General features: G+C 45.5%; 1 protein-coding gene across 1 annotated transcript in view; it reads left to right on the top strand.

The window, feature by feature from the left end:
• Positions 1–17262, top strand: part of CAPN10 (calpain 10) — an 84319-nt gene that overhangs the window by 53576 nt on the left and 13481 nt on the right. The window contains exons 7-9 of the mRNA XM_082252572.1: positions 4188–4447; positions 6863–7065; positions 16647–16896. Coding sequence (XP_082108698.1) covers positions 4188–4447; positions 6863–7065; positions 16647–16896 — 713 coding nt within the window. The remainder of the gene's footprint in view (positions 1–4187; positions 4448–6862; positions 7066–16646; positions 16897–17262) is intronic.

Genomic DNA, 17262 nt, shown 5'->3' with positions numbered 1-17262 from the left:
GGTCAGCCCCGGCCAAAGTGACGTATATATACGTCACTAGCCTGTGACGGGTTTGTGAGCCAATAGCGGTCGAGCGTGCGCCCCGATGAGGCTCGTTCACGGAGGAGTCCGCGCGTGTGACCGGCGGACCTGAAGTCCGCCAGTCACACTACGATCGTCGGTAGAGCGGGAGAAAGGCGGGCGGCTTATGTAAACAAGCCGCCTGTCATTCTCCCCTGTGTAAAAATGGAGATCAGACGGTTCTACTATGTAGAACCATTGATCTCTGTTTTTACAATAGGAGACCTGTCCCACTACAGTTAGAAACACGCCCCTAGGACACACTTAACCCCTCCCTCTCCAATACAGTTAACCCCTTCCCTGCCAGTGTCATTTTTACAGTAACAGTGCATATGTATAGCACTGATTACTGCAGTAATGTCACTGGTAACCCCAAAAATGTCAGTCAAGGGTCGGATCTGTCCGCCGCAATGTCGCAGTACCGCAAAAAAAATCGCAGATCGCCGCCATTACTCGTTAAAAAAAAAAACACCAAAAATGACAAAAATCTTTCCCTTTGTTAGTAAACGCGATACCTTTTGCGCAAACCAATCAAAATACACTTTTTGCGATTTTTTTTTTTTTTTTTTTTTTTTTTTTTTTTTTACCAAACATACGTAGCATAAAACAAATTGGCCGAAAATGTTAAAAAATTTTGATTTTTACATTTTTTTTTTTTTGGGGAATTTCATATAAAAAAAATGTGAAAAATATTGTTATTTTTGCAAAATTTACGCTATTTTTTTGTTTATAGCGCATAATCAAAAAATCGCACAGGTGATCAAATGCCACCAAAAGAAAGCTCTGTTTGTGGGAAAAAAAGGACGTGAAATTCGTTTAGGTACAGCGCCGCACGACCGCGCAATTGTCCGTTGAATTCACGCAGTAAAAAATCGCAAAAAAAACCCTGGTCGGAATGGGGGTAAAATCTTCCGGGGCTTAAGTGGTTAAGAACATAAAAACTTGTCATAATGAACACAGGCCACAATGGCAACCATAAACAGTGGGACAGCACATGTGCATAAGGCATACTGGGCAGTAAAAAAAAAAGTAGAGAAATATAGCGCATATGGCAATGGATCTCTCAAAAGGTAATATAGAAGGTTACTTTCTATGCCTTATCCGTATTATGAGCCACCAAGTAGGAAGACTCTCAAACAGTTTGTCTGATCTATATGACAAGAAATTAGAAGAAGTCAGTTAAGCTGTTCATCATTTGGCCTACATTTCTTGTATCACTGATGGCTGGACATCGTTTAAAAATGAAAAATATTTTGCTGGCAGATGAAGTGTCAAGTTAAATGGGCAAGGTAAATGGTGATTTGGGTGTGGTACTGGAGGCAACGCTGCTCGATCCCAGATATAAAAATTGTGGTTTTACAAAAGATGGTCAGTGCTTCAAACAAAGGAAATCATCATAAATATGTGCTGTTAAATATAAGGAAGAAACGGAGAGCCTGAAGCACCAAGGGGGTCAATCTGTTCAGCCAACCATTCAGTCCAGTCACCTTGGGACCCCTGGTTCCAGACCTATGTCTACAATCAGGCAGGAGTTTGAAACTGCAGCAGACATGGTCCAAAATCAAGTGGATGTGCACTTGCCAAGTGCACATTGCCAACTTGCAAGTGAGCATGCCACTACTACATAGAGGAAAACCCACTGAGTTGGTGGAAGGAAAATTTAAACCGATTTTTACTTTCACTTTTTGAAATCATGAAACGCCGTCTCTGCATCATGGCCACATCGGTACCATGCCAACAAATATTCTCAAAGCAGAAACAAACAATAACTGAAAGACATACTTCACTTTCTAGTAATAAAGTTTCATAAATCATGTTTTTAAATTTCAACTTAAAATAGGAGCAGGTAATGTTTTTCATTGTTCAGGTCAGGATCCATTTAAACTTTTATTTTTTCATGTTTTTGGTGTGCCAGAACAAGCTATAATTGTTTGTATTTATGTTTATGTTAATTATGTTTTTGTATATTCAAGGTATCTGTCTGTATACAATGATTAATTACTATTTTTGTTGTATTGCAGAGATTATAGAACGGTTATTGTTATATACCTTACAACAGCAAAATAGTTACTTAACAATTATTATGCTCAGCTGATTGTACTGAATGTATCACAGGACTGAAGTTCGTGATCCGTAATCTTAGCTTGGAGGAAGTGAGTTGATTCAATGATTCAAATCATTTCACTAAACTGATTCAAATTATTTGAATCAAGTCTAGTGTACAGCCAGGCTCCCTCACTTGGCGGCCCTTACTATCATTGCCCGGCTTTAAATGTAATTGCCGACTCTCTTCTTCTTTCTTTTTTCTTCTTTATGGAGCTGTCATTCGGCCCTACTGCTAAGGTAAACAGAGGGTCTGGGTCACCGGTTGATGTCACCAGCACTTGCTAAAGAGGAATGGCGGCGGGGGACCCCAGAAGAGAGTCAGGGCTACTCTGTGCAAAACTATTGTACAGAGCTGGTGAGTATAACTTGCTTATTAAAAATAAAAAATCAATTATGGCTTAGAATTACCGGACCGGAAGATTGAACACCCTTAATGACCAGCCCATTTTTTGCGATACGACACTACGTTACTTTAACTGACAATTGCGCGGTCATGCGACGTTGTATCCAAATAAAATTGATGTCCTTTTTTTCCCCACACATATAGCTTCTTTTTTTTTTTTTTGGCGGTGGTATTTGATCACCTTTTTGCGCTTTTTTTTTTTTTTTTTTTTTTTGCGCTATAAACAAAAAAGCGTTAACTTTAATTTTGAAAATAAAACACAATATTTTTTTACTTTCTGCTATAAAACACAGCTAATAAATAAAAAAATTTAAAAATCTATTTTTTTCCATTAATTTAGGCTAATATATATTCTGCTACATATTTTTTGTAAAAAAAAAAAAAATAAATAAAAAAATCTCAATAGGTGTAAATTGATTGGTTTGAGCAAAAAGTATAGGGTCTACAAACGAGGCAATATTTTTATGGAATTTTTATTATTATTATTTTTTTTTTAAGCTGGACTGCGACATTGCGATGGACAAATCAGACATCTAACTTTTGACACTTTTTGGGGAGATCAGGGGTGATCAACGGGTTGGGTGTCCCTAGGGTGTGCTTACTAACTGTGGGAGGGTTGCACTAATTGGGGGAAGACACAGATCCAAGTTTCTGTTTAGCAGGAACACAAGATCTCCATCTTGTCCCCTTGCAGTATGGCAATCTGCCTTGTTTACATGGGCAGATTGATGTTCTGCCTCTCCCGGGAATGATCGTGGGTGGGCGGCTGTCATCTGGTCCGTCAGACCTGTTGATTGAAATCCCCGCTAGCCAATCACAGCGCGATGGCGCCTCCGGCGGTGCAATGGCGCTATCTAGTGGTTAGCAAATGAAACGACGTACAGGTATGCCATTTTGCGCAATAGCGCCACTTTGCCGCAGTATATACACAGCGGTTGGTCGGCAAGTGGTTAAGGTGAAAATTAAACTTTGGCATAAAAGAAACAAAGAATACCTACTGCTTTTTTTTTACAGGCATAGCAGTTGAATCCACCCCATTCATTTTTGGTTGGTGATCTGCGAACACCTTTTGCTAAATTGGTTGTAATATAGGATCAATAGTCCTAAATTCATCTTCTTTAGAATCCTTGCTTTTTCATGCAGCCACCAGTAAGTCAAGTGTACTTTGGAAGTGTGACAGTGACTGCTAATACATCAAGCAGAAAAGGGACATATTGCACAGTACACATACCCAGCCTGCATATGAAGAGCCCTGGTAAATCTTGATGCAGGGGAGAACAGACATGTAGTATATTTAGTGTTTACTAAATAGTATTAGGGTCTCACTAATTTTTCTTCACATGTCTTGAGTTTGTTTAAATTTACAGGTCACAAATACAGGAAATCAATGAGTATTCTAGTCTGAATTTGCCTTACGCACTCCATGTTTCCCTGTTAGTATGCTTTATCTTTAGCTGCCTTTCCCTTGTTTTCCACAAAGAGTGAACTGGGAAATACCATGTTTTAAAACCAGCGACTGACATTAGTCATGATGTTTTTAATATATTGGATGTATCCTATATGCAGCAATTGCTGTATTTGTTTTATGGTACCTACATGTGCATTTCTTGTGTTACAGAATGTCCATTGCTCCACACTCAGCAGTTATATGGTTCCTGGGTCAAAGGTCATACTGCAGGTGGATCCCGCAATAATGTCAGTTTCGCGGACAACCCTAAATTCTGGTTGGTTGTTAGGGAGCAAAGTGAGGTGTATCTGGCACTTATGCAAAGGCCACAAAGTGAAAAATCATCTGCTGATGGTACACACTGGAACCAGTCAAGAATTATGATTTCGAAAAGTACTCCTCTGTATGCTATTGGATTTCATGTCTGGAGGGTAAGTATGAGAAATCACCGAAGGGTTCTTTATAAATAAAGAAAAAATATTGCATTTTGGCATTGTTATCATATAGTACATTCATAGGACACAGGCTCTTAACCATTATGACTTGTTTATATGCAGCTACTTTCAGGTGAATAGATGCTTGCCAGAAAATATGAGAGCTGCAGGCACACCCCTTTATAACCCCTCGCACTCCCAGCTTGCCTCAGTGTTTGTTGTGTTTTTTTTTTCTTTTTCGCTAGTGTCCTTAAGTGATGGCCTTCTTTCTATTAAGAGAAGCCTACCATCTTTTATGGAGGTTTTTGTTTCTCTTGCGCTCTCTATCTATATCTTTCATCAACATTCTTTTTCTGTCAAGATTCCTGTTTCACCATAGCCACTGCAGCTCCTCATAAAGCAGTGCCTTGTTGGAATTTATGCCAGATGAAAGATGTGGGACCGGCCAGTAGAGTTTCTTCCACTCCCTGGATCCTGCTGTTTTGGTCCCCTTGGTAAATATTGCAACGTGCTGAGTTAGTTGCAGGATGCATTTCAGATCAAGGTCTGTTGTATGCTTGCAGCAGAGCTCTGTTCCTCTGTTCCAGGGCTATGACCATCATGGAGGGTGAAGCCAGAACCGGGTATATTCATTGTTACTCCAGCTTCCCTTTAAACCTATAGCACAGGGTGAAAGTGGATAGTAATGCGCTTCAATAGTAAACCAACAATATTAATGTGTAAAACAATCAAATCTTTTAGGTGCAAAAATAGTGCACAAAATTGGAGGACTTCAGAATCATGTGTAAACAAAATACAGTTTATCAATTAAAGTCCATAATCAAACATGTGCAAATAATATGTTCAGTGGCGAGTCCACATTTAGATGGTGATTGTGTTTAAATTCCAACGTAGTGAATGGCCTCTTACCATGTGTTAGACAAAACAGAGCCTCCAAATAAACTTGACAATGTGATAATAAAATAACGCCCAGTGATAAAGATGGACTCTTACCAGAGATGATGGAGGTAAAAACTTCAAGCAAAGTAGGTAGATGATCCCATGTTAGCAGGACCGAAGAGGTGGAGCACTCTCCTTGAGGATCCTCCAGATCACATCCACCCACAGCATCCAGAAAAAAACTTGGTGCGGCTCAAGATGAAATGGCCCAAGGATGCATTCCCAAAAGAAAGAAAAGGACTAATAGTGCATTATCTTTTAAAACCAAATTCAATATAGGCAAATACACTTACAGCAATCCAAGTTAAAAAGATGCAACAAGCTGCAGAACGGTATCGTGACAAAATGACAGCGCGACCAGCTCCTTCCGACGCGTTTCCACACAAGGGGTCGTCTACTTGGACTGGAGGTAGACAACCCCTTGTGTGGAAACGCGTCAGAAGGACTTATCCTCTTAAGGACTTATCCTCTTAAGGACTTATCCTCTTAAGGACTTATCCTCTTAAGGACTTATCCTCTTAAGGACTTATCCTCTTAAGGACTTATCCTCTTAAGGACTTATCCTCTTAAGGTAAGTCTTCTCTCTATGCACATGCACAGGACTCTTTGGTTTAAGTGCTAGTCAGCTGAGCTTCCACGTAAGAAACGTTTTCAGCGGTTACCCTTTGAAACTAAGGGCTCCTCCAACGTTTGGCCCCTCCTTGGATGAATGCATCAAGAAGATCCTTGGGGGCAAGAGTACTTTCCATTCCCAGAAAAAGAGGAAATACACTTCCTATTAGTATGTTTTCTACCCTGAGCATTCATCCCTTCAATCCTTCAATTCCAAGTCTAAGTTAGAAATGTAGTTTCATAACAAGACATGACCCTTCAAACCAACCAGGGCTTTATCCAAGGCCTCTTCCCAATAATGTAACACCCTCATGTCTGTCAGCCTTCTGGTCCCAAAAGTGTCATTCAATGCATAGGTCCAGAGTGCCATTTCCAGGGGCTACAAACTGGAGTTTGCACTCTCCTTCCCTATATCGTGGTGGGTAGATCTTTTTGCTGCTTTCCAGCAGCTTTGCCCCCCCCCCCCCCAAGCTTTTACCAAGGTACTTGACCTGGATTTAACTGTCCTGTGCACAGGACATTTTTTTTGTGTGGTAGTTAGATGATCTCTTGTTAGATGATCTTTTGTTAGATGATCTCTTGTTAAAGGACGAGTCCTCCATGTTTGTGTTTTGAATAAAACTGAAGATTTTGGAATCTAAGTTATATTATTATACTTTCATGTAATGTGCTAAACAAATGTTCTATAAAACCCAGTTTTGTCAAAATTTGGAAATTGTTCTTGTGTTTTTTTGAGATATTGATTAAAATCTTACTTTTCAAAAGGGGTGTACTCATTTATGCTGAGCACTGTATATTAAATAAGCAGTTTGTAAATTTATGAAACTAGGTTTTTGGTAATATATCTAATTTTCTTTGTAGGTGGAAAAACATCGTTTTAACTTGCAGAAGACCGTATTATCACCTGTTGTTGCTGGCACCTCCTCACATTCCTATGATCGACAGCTTCACCTGCGTTGTGAGCTTTCTCCTGGATATTACCTGGTTATACCCAGCACTTTCCTCAGGGACACAGAGGGGGACTTCTTGTTGCGAGTCCTATCTAGTGGACCAATCACCCTCAGGTAGCATCTTTCACACTACATATTGAATTTACTACTGTTAAAGCAGTATTGGCACCAAGGTCTGGTTTACATGCAGTTAAAAACTTAAAGCGTAACTCCACTTTTATTGAGAATAAAACATTCCCCTCTGGGTGATCTCTGTATATTACAAGGATTTTAACAAGCTTTGTTGCAGATTTCTACCTTTTGTTATTCTGAAGAAATCATTGTTTGTTCATCTGTCCTGAGTGGGTCAAATGGGAGTGGTTTCATAATTATCGATCAGCTGTGGCAGCTGCAGAGCTCTGAGGAAAGCTACTGGGCCTGCATCCCTTTTAGACGTGTTCCTATTGGGAGTATCTCACCATAAATCACATTTTTGTTGCAGTGGATGCCAGAAATCTGACTTGTATCTTAGGCAGAATTGTGGGAAAATTGGTGAGCCCAATCACACTAGCAGGAAATTATGTTTCTCTGTCGCTCATTGACAGACGCAGGACTGATATCTTGATATCCGTAGGGTTATACTGCCCCCTACAGGAGTAGGACACTAGGCAGGAAAAAAGTTCTGGCCACACCTATGGGCAGTCCCAGGGGGTATGTCCTCTCTCTCCCTGCATAGGATGTCAGTTTTTTTCTGCCTAGTCAGGAGTAAGGACCTAAGTTCCTTGCTGGGATCTCTGGTCCTGGCAAGCTTTTTTAGATAAATCTTTTTTTAGTTGGCTTTTTTCTCCAGTTGTTCCTGTGAGATCTTCAAGCAATTATGCCGGATCTGGGAGACGGGCTGGATGTTGAGATCCAGTGGTCACCCCAGCCGGCCTACGAGTGCGTGCAGGCCCTAGCTCCGCGCTTGGTCAGCCGCGACATAGTCCCTCTGGACGGGGACTGGCCGCGGGTTAAATGTCCCGCCGAGTCGCATACAACCGGTCGACGGCCGAGTCGCAGCGTCTCCTTTGGCCGACACCCCCCCACTAGGCGAGGGGTTTTGTCTGGAGTGGCGCCCGCTCTGTTCCGGTATGGTGAGTAAATGTTTCCCCCCTGCTCCTCATGGCTGACTCTGGGGTGGACCCGAGCCCCTCCCTGGGACGGTTGGACCCACACTAATCTGGGTTCCCCTGTGCACCCTCCCCCTGTGGTGTTCCTCTCCCCCCTCCCTTCCCCCCTACGGGGGGGTGTTTGTCTGTGTGTGTGTGTGGTGGATAACCGTTCATGCAAGCCGCTAAGGGGGTGGGGGGGTCCCGAGTGCGGACGGCTGTTGTGCGGGGGGCTTCCTCCCTGGCTTCCCAGGGCCTACCTGCCGATGGATTGTCTGTTAGTAGATGTGGGGACCCCCCTTCCCACAGCAGTGCTCAGGGCTGCCATTTGTATAGAGTCCCTCATGTGGCTCATGGGGGTGGCCATCTTGGTACACCCAGCTCGTTTTGTTTGCAGAGCTGGGCAGCTGTGGGAGTTACTGAGGGCATGTGAGGGGGCGGAGCCCCTCCCTAGACCCGGGAAGGTTGCTCCACAGGACTTGTCATGTAGACCAGTGGTCCTCAACTCCCGTCCTCAGGGCCCACTAACAGGCCAGATTTTAAGTATTACCTTGGGGAGATACAGACTAGAGTACTGCAATCACTGAGCAGCAAATTATATCACCTGGGATTTATTTCAGTTATCTTGCAAACCTGGCCTGTTAGTGGGCCCTGAGGACCAGGGTTGAGGACCACTGATGTAGACAACGCTGAGAGCAGTCCTTTTGAACTCTGGTGCATCGTGTGGTGAGCCTTTTGGGGGTCTCTCACTCTCTGCGGGGGTCTCGAGGCACGCTGTCTCAAATTTTTTTAAATTTTGTCATACTTTGCTGACGGGTTCCCCTGGTGTTGCCATGGACCCTGCTGCACATGTGACACCACCTGATCCCCTCGAGGTGGCCGCAGGGGCCTCTGATTCTCCGCTCACCATTGATGCGCTTCGGCGGTCCTGGAGTCATTTGTGTCCCGGGTGGAGGTGGCCTGTGTCACGAAACCATGAACCAGACGTACAACAACAGATAAGTGAAAATAAGAAGGCTTTATTGAAAATCAAGCTGTAAAGCAAAAGTCCAAACGGATGGCGAAACCGAGGCAGAGTCCTTGCGAAGCCAGAGGTCAGGAACCAGGAGGGTAGTCAGACGAAGCCGGGATCAGGAACCAGCAGGGTAGTCAGACGAAGCCAGGATCAGGAACCAGCAGGGTAGTCAGACGAAGCCAGGATCAGGAACCAGCAGGGTAGTCAGACGAAGCCAGGATCAGGAACCAGCAGGGTAGTCAGACGAAGCCAGGATCAGGGACCAGGAGCAGCAGCAGTCTTAGAAGCATGTGAACACAGGAGGACCAAGCAAGGAACTGAAGCCACAGACCTCCTATATATATGAGCTAGGCATCCAGCTCCTCCCAGTGGGAAGGAGGAGCCGCAGGGTGGGAGGCTACAAGAAACCCAGAAACCAAGATGGCCGCCAGCACATGTCAAACGAAGGAGAACAGCAAGAAGGTAAGACCATGACAGCCTGCCAGGGACGGGGGGCTAAAAAGCGACCCCCGCCTACCCCTGTCTTGTCTGATGCCTCAGATTCTGATCCTGAGCCAGTCGCTGCTGCTGCAGGTTCCTCCTCTGGGGCTGCTGTCTCGCGCCCCGTCTCGTCTGATAGTGAGGATGACCTCTCTGCCTCCGATATAGCGCAAGACAAGGCACTAGTGGACGCACTGATTGTGTCTGTCCGGGAGACCCTAAAACTGGAGGTTGCACCTGCGGATGCAGCTCATACGGAAGTTGCCTTTGGCACTCGCAAGCCCTCCAGGGTGGCGAAGGTGTTTCCTTTTCCCAAATGCTTTGACGATATCATTAAGAAGGAGTGGGTCCGTCCAAAACGACCCCCAGGGATGCCCAAACGGATTGCTAGGCGCTACCCGTTTGAAGAGTTCCTCCTTAAAAAATGGACGGTGCCACCTTCGGTGGATCCGCTGGTTTCCTACCATTGCTCTGGTTTTACAGACGTTGACGGAATGGGCCAAGCTGTTACGCCATGATCTGGAGGGGAGAAGTCTCCCCCCTGCTGTGGCGGAGTTGGTGGAGCAAATGGTGCAGGGGCTACAGTTTGTGACGCCGCACTGGACGCTGCTCCATTGCTGGGGCGTGTGTCGATCTCGGCGGTGGTCCTCCGGCGCATGCTATGGTTGAAGTCCTGGTCGGCGGATCAGGCTTCCAAAAAAGCCTTGACTGATCTCCCTTTTCAGGGGGATCGCCTGTTTGGTGCTACCTTGGATGAGATTATCAAGGATCTCGCTGGGGGCAAGAGCACCTTTCTACCACAGGCTAATAAGGGTAAGGAACCTCGTCGCAGACAGGGACCTTCCTTTTCAGCTCACAAGAAGTTTTTTCGCTCTTCCGGGGCGGGTGACAAGGCGAAGCCCTTCAAAGCCCACCCGGGGGGTTTCAAGAGACCCTGGTCTGGTAAGCAAAAATACATTCCTTCCAGACCTGAGGATAAGACCGCTTCAGCCTGAAGGTGCGCCCCCACCCATATTAGGGGTGGGGGGGGTCTTCGCCGGTTCCTGAACCCGTGGCTCTCCAGGGAGGTCATACGGTCGGGATACAAGATCGAGTTTCGATCGCTTCCACCGGTGCGGTTCTTCCCTTCCAATATGCAACTGTCCCGAATCGCCTAACGGCTCTGTTGGGGGCAGTGCAGGACCTGATGCAACAAGGAGTGGAGTCCATTCGCACAGTGGTGGCCTCCCTGCATCAGGGGGATTTTCTGGCGTCCATAGTCATCAAGGATGCCTATCTTCATGCTCCCATTTACGCAGGACACCAGCGGTTTCTGCACTTTGCTGTGGGAGAGGACCATTATCAGTTTGTGGCGTTACCCTTTGGTCTCGCTTCTGCTCCCCGGGTTTTTAAAAAGGTTTTGGCCCCAGTTCTGGTGCTGTTGCGGCAGCGGGGCATATCGGTCCTGGGCTACCTGGACGACCTGCTCCTCGGTACGGAGTCTCCGCAAGCTCAGTTTCATACGCGGACTCTCCAAAAGGAGATTCTTCTCAAATAGAACCGGAATCCCGATTCCCTGGACAATCGGATCCGGATGAGCGAGCGGACCAGGGAGTCTCTGGCTTCTCAGGGGCTCTGGTCCCTGGAAGAATTCCAGGTGGCCAATAAATGTGTTGGAACTGAGAGCGATCAGGTTTTGCCTGGTTCACTGGATCGAGCATCTTCGGGGCTACCCGGTTCGGATTCAGTCGGACAATGCCACGGCCGTGGCTTATGTCCATCACCAGGGGGGCACCAAGAGTGTTCTGGCGGCCTTAGAAGTGGCCGGCATTCTTCATTGGGTGGAACGGTTTGTTCCGGCTCTTTCCGCAGTTCACATTCCGGGCATGGAAAATTGGCAGGCGGACTTTCTCAGCCTTCAGACCTTGGATCAAGGGGAATGGTCTCTTCATCCAGAGGTGTTTCACCAGTTGTGCCTTCATTGGGGCACCCCGGACGTGGATCTGTTGGCATCTCGGCTCAACAGGAAGGTGCAGAGGTTTGCAACCCGTTCCCGCGATCCTCGGCGGATGCCGCAGACACGCTGGTTGCTCCGTGGGGGCAGTATCAGCTGCTGTATGCCTTTCCTCCTTTCACGTTGCTGCCATAACTTCTTCGCAGGATAGTTGCGGAGGGAATTCCAGTCATCCTTGTGGCTCCGGACTGGCCTCGTCGGGCCTGGTACGCCGACTTGGTCAGGCTGGTCGCGGACGCTCCTTGGCGACTTGTGCTGTCTCAGGGACCGATCTTCCATCCTGCTTTACGATCGCTGGCTTTGACGGCTTGGCTGTTGAGAGCCAGGTGCTGAAGGACAGGGGTTTGTCTGTTTCAGTTATTCCTACTCTGATTAAAGCGAGGAAAGCGACTTCCAGAAAGATCTATCATCGCACATGGAAGTCTTAGATCGCGTGGGGTGAGTCCCTCGGGGTTCCTCCACGTTCTTACTCGGTGGCTCGGATATTGGCCTTCCTGCAACGGGGGGTTGAGCAGAAGCTGGCCTTGAGCACTATCAAGGGTCAGGTTTCAGAATTGGCGATCTTCTTCCAGAGGCCACTGGCTGCTCATTCTTTGGTGCGGAACTTCATCCAGGGGGTGCGGCACCTGGCTCCTCCGGTGCGCGCGCCCTTGCCGCCCTGGGATCTTAATTTGGTGTTGTCGGTTCTCCAGAAACCTCCCTTTGAAAATATTAGGGAGATTCCCTTGCTTACCTTATCCCAGAAGGTGGCCTTTTTGGTGTCTATCACTTCTGCACACAGGGTGTCGGAACTGGCTGCGTTGTCCTGTCGTTTCCCCTATCTGGTGGTTCATATGGATAAGGTGGTTCTTCGTCCGAATCCATCCTTCCTTCCTAAGGTGGTTTCCGACTTTCACTTGAATGAGGATATTGTGTTACCTTCCCTGTGTCCTAAGCCCAGTCATCCTCGGGAGTTTGCGTTACACTCCTTGGATGTGGTTCGGGCGATCAGGGTGTACTTGGCTACTACTGACTCTTTTCGTAAGGCTGATTCACTTTTTGTGATCACGGATGGCCCTAGAAAGGGGTTGCCTGCGTCTGCCGCGACTATCTCCAGATGGATCAGACAGACGGTGGTGCAGGCTTATTCTATTAAGGGTCGGGTTCCTCCGTTCCCTGTTAAGGCGCACTCTACTCGGGCTCTTAGTGCTTCCTGGGCCTTCCGCATCAGGCGTCGGTGCTTCAGGTTTGCAAGGCGGCTACCTGGTCGTCGGTTCATACCTTTACAAAATTTTATAAGGTCGATGTGCTGGCATCGGTGGATGCTTCTTTCGGCCGCAAGGTTTTGCAGGCCGCTGTTTGAGGGGACCTTTGGTCTACCTCTGGGGTTTTGTTTTTTTTCAGGTGGGTCTCATCTGCTTGGTTCAATGAGTCTGTTCTTCTGGTTGGCTCTGTTTTGGCCTTCTGGATTTGGATTTTATTTCTAATATCCCACCCCTCATTTATGGCACTGCTTTGGGACGTCCCTACGGATATCAAGATATCAGTCCTGCGTCTGTCAATGAGCGACAGAGAAAACTGGATTTTTGACTTACCGTAAAATCCTTTTCTCTTAAGCTCATTGACAGACGCAGTACCCGCCCCTCTATTTTGAGTTGGGTTGGTATGAGTCTCTGACACTGCTTTGTTACATAACTGACATCCTATGCAGGGAGAGAGAGGATATACCCCCTGGGACTGCCCATAGGTGTGGCCAGAACTTTTTTCCTGCCTAGTGTCCTACTCCTGTAGGGGGCAGTATAACCCTATGGATATCAAGATATCAGTCCTGCGTCTGTCAATGAGCTTAAGAGAAAAGGATTTTACGGTAAGTCAAAAATCCAGTTTTCTGGGGTGGGGGTCAGTACACATTCTGTATACAGAACAGCTCCAGGTAGACATATTGCATTGAAATTTCAGAAAATTATAACAGCTGCAGATTGAAAAGGAAAGGCAATTTTTAATGACATTCAATCACAATATGATTTGTCGCAATTGTATACGCTATATTGTTTTTTCTTTATTTGTTGATTTTATTCCCCACGAAAGTGGAGTTAGACCCCATTCACACTAGCGCGACTTGTCAGGTGACTTGAATCGCCTGACAAGTCGCGGTGGGTCGCCTGCCATTGATTAGCACAGGACCGGTTCTAATAGGAGCAACACAAGTCGCTCCGACTTAGAAAAAGGGTCCTGTACTACTTTGGGGCGACCTGGAGGCGACTTGCATTGACTTCAATTATATGAAGTCCGTGCAAGTCGTGTCGCCCCCTGTGTGAATGGGCTCTTACCCTTTTAAATATCCCTACATCATTTAGTGCACCAAACATAGATCACAATCCAATTTAAAGCCAAACTATGCAAAATATAAAAATGACTAGATTAAAGGTTCACCTTTCCAAAAAAAATAAATTCACATCTTCTTTTTTTTGCAGGAAAAAAAAGTGCATTTATTATTTATTTTATTGGGAGCCTGCGATGCATTGCACTCACATATGCAGGGCTCTTGCAGACTGTGTAAGCTGTGTGCTCGTACCTCGTACAAGCAATCAGTTACTGAAAAGAACTTTCGAGGGACTACCTGAGCGCTCAACAGCTCCGTGGTAGTTCATTGAGAACTACAACCTGACAGCTGCCAAAGCCGGTAATTGTAGTTTCCAATTCACAGGCCCGCAGGCCACGGCTTTTTTCAATTGTGGCAGCAGACCTAGGGAGAAGATCTCCAGTCTGCTATTACAGCCGGGATCATGGCGGGGGGGCAGGGGCAGCTGCAGAATGAACATGTTACACCCTGAAAATGGATGTGACATGTTAGAAAAGGTGAACTTCTCCTTTAACCATTTTCAGCTGTCACACCTGTTAGGGCTGAACGATATTCGATGTTTACATCGACATTATGCTGTGGGAGTGGGCGATAGTCACATCGCCGGAACATGCGATGGAAGACACAGTGTGGAAGGCAGAGAAGTCGGGACTCCCAGTGAGTAGAAGTCTGCCCTGCAGCTAGTTCTCCTGACTGAGCGGTGAGCAGCGTGCCCTGAGCAGCGGCACAGCGAACCAATCACGCGTGCCTGCACACGTGATTAGCTGTGCCGATGCTCACGACGTGATTGGTTCGCTGTGCCGCTACTCACGGCGCTCACCGCTCAGTCAGGAGAACTAGCTCCAGGGCAGACTGAACATGTCAGGGGACGGATTTCAGGCTGGCTGTGTTCTTCTAGAAACTCACTGTGAGTCCCGACTTCTCTGCCTTCCACCACACTGTCTTCTTAACCTGCTGTAATACTCCCCCCCCCCCCCCCCCCCCCCAGCTCCCTACATTAACATTAACCCTGGCCTGCCCTGTATGGTACAATCGGAAGGCTGCATTGCTTCCCTACTGTAACATTAACCCTGTATGGTACGAAGGCTGCACTACTTCCCTACAGTAACATTAACCCTGGCTTGTATGGTACAATCAGAAGAAGGCTGCACTACTTCCCTACTGTAACATTATCCCTGTATGGTACAAAGATGGCTGCACTACTTCCCTACAGTAACATTAACCCTGTATGGTACAATCAGAAGGCTGCAGTACTGCCCTACATTAACATTAACCCTGTATGGTCAGAAGGCTGCACGTTCTACGTGCCTGCACAGTCACACGTCATTGGTTTGCTGTGCCGCTGCTCACGGTGCTCACCGCTCATTCACAACATTTATCAGTACTAAAAATGCGCGACGAAGAGGATCCGCCGCAAAAAAATATTGCAATATATATAGTTGGGAAAAAAATATGGCAATGTGATTTTTTTTTTTTTTTTAATATCGTGCAGCCCTACTAACTATGGAAAAGAGCAATTTTTATGTTTGTCAGGGGCCTATTGATTTGAGCAATTAATTTGCCATTTCTTAACACAACAAAGCTGTGTGTTTTTACTATTTTAGGACAAACCATGCATTTTGGTGATCTTGCCCTGCATAAACATTTCTTTTTTTTACAATCTATGAAGAAAAAAAAACACAACAAAACAAAAGAATTGTTACTGTAGATTCATCGTATATATTTTTATTATTTTATATCTGTTCCATTTAAAATTAACTCAAAGTACATTGTATATACACGTGGGGTCTGTTTCATGGAAAGAAAAAAAAGAGAAAAAATCTCAGCCTTCACATTCACAAATAGTGCCTGTAATGTGACTAATATGTTTATTTTTTTATGAATGCCAGTGCCGTCTAGTGATTTAGGTATTTTATGAAGATACTTTAATCATGGTAAATTGATTGTGCACTCTATATCTATGGTTTCTGTAATATGGGCAGCATCTAAAGTTGGGGAGTGACATTGTCCTTTTTTCATGAGGTGAGGAGACTGATCATTGTCCCTTGTCATATGTATCATAATCGTCACCTGGGCATTATGTATAACAGAGCAATAGCTGCTCTTCATAGGACATTGCACTAAATTCTCCACACTGATGACTTTGTGTCCATAGTGCTATATGCTGGGTGTTTAGTGTGCCCCTGTACCTTTTAAGGAGGGGTGGGCCCAGCCCATCTGCCCTCTATCCGTCAAAATGCATGTTCTTCCACTGTGGAGCCTCTTAAAAGTTAGAAGTAGGAACTACAGGTAACGGGGTCCCTTGGCAGGGCCTGTAGCTTACGCATGTATTTGCAAATGTGTGCAGACTAAACCCCTGTTTTTAACAGGAATTTTCCTTGGCTTTTTTTTTTTTTTAAACTCTCTACACTGATCCTGCATTTTTTATTTAATTTGTAAAATGCAGAATGCATTGTGGAGCCTGCAGTATCCTTCCATGTGTATTCTACAAAGCGCTGCAGAGAACACTTTGAGATGGGAAATTCCTTTTACGTGTCAGTCATGTGACTTTTTTTTTTTTCTCTATCTCCCTGACCAAATTTTTTGCTTCTATCCCTTAGAATGAGTAGGGCTTTGCTTTCTTTTGTGTCTCAAAGCAGACAAAATGGAAAGCACATTTGTGTAATATTGAGTTTGGTTATGAATGTGCTGGAGATTTAACTGAGCTTTTCTTAATAATTTTATGTTTGCATCCTACAGTGAAATAACCTCCCATCAGCCACTGGTAAAAACAAGTGAAGATGATATTAAAGGAACTTGGAAGACCCAAGAAGTAAAAGGCCAGTGGAAGAAGGATGTTGATGCCGGAGGCAGCAGGAATTTTCCATCTTACTGCCGTAATCCAACCATCCCTTTTATAGTGTCCAGTAAAGCCCGACTGGTGAGGGTGACACTGAAGCAACACTGTCAGGGAAAACACTGCCATGCAATAGGGTTCCATGTGTACATGGTAAGAATTGTTTAAGTGTTTTGGGAAACATAATTGTAATGTCTTACCCTCTACGTATTGTGTGAACTTCGATACAAAGAGCACACTAATTTCTTAATTGCAGAGTTAAAGGGTCTCCTTACTGTAACTGTGTGATCAGTCCATGTATTTATTAAGCAAATCTGGTAGGAACTGCAGTGAGTGGAAAATTACAACCCAAAATCGACAATCCTATTTAGTATACTGTGGGGTTAATTAACTAAAACTGGAGAGTGCAAAATCTGGTGCAGCGCTGCATAGAAATCAATCAGCTACACTCAGGAGGGAGGGGCCTGTTTTGGCGCCAAACCGGTGTGCAGGCTGATGCTGTGAGCTGCCCAGAGAGAT

Source organism: Pelophylax lessonae, assembly GCF_965119305.1.
Source record: "Pelophylax lessonae genome assembly, chromosome: 3".
Lineage (NCBI taxonomy): Eukaryota > Metazoa > Chordata > Amphibia > Anura > Ranidae > Pelophylax > Pelophylax lessonae.
This window is presented reverse-complemented; position numbering and strand designations above follow the sequence as displayed.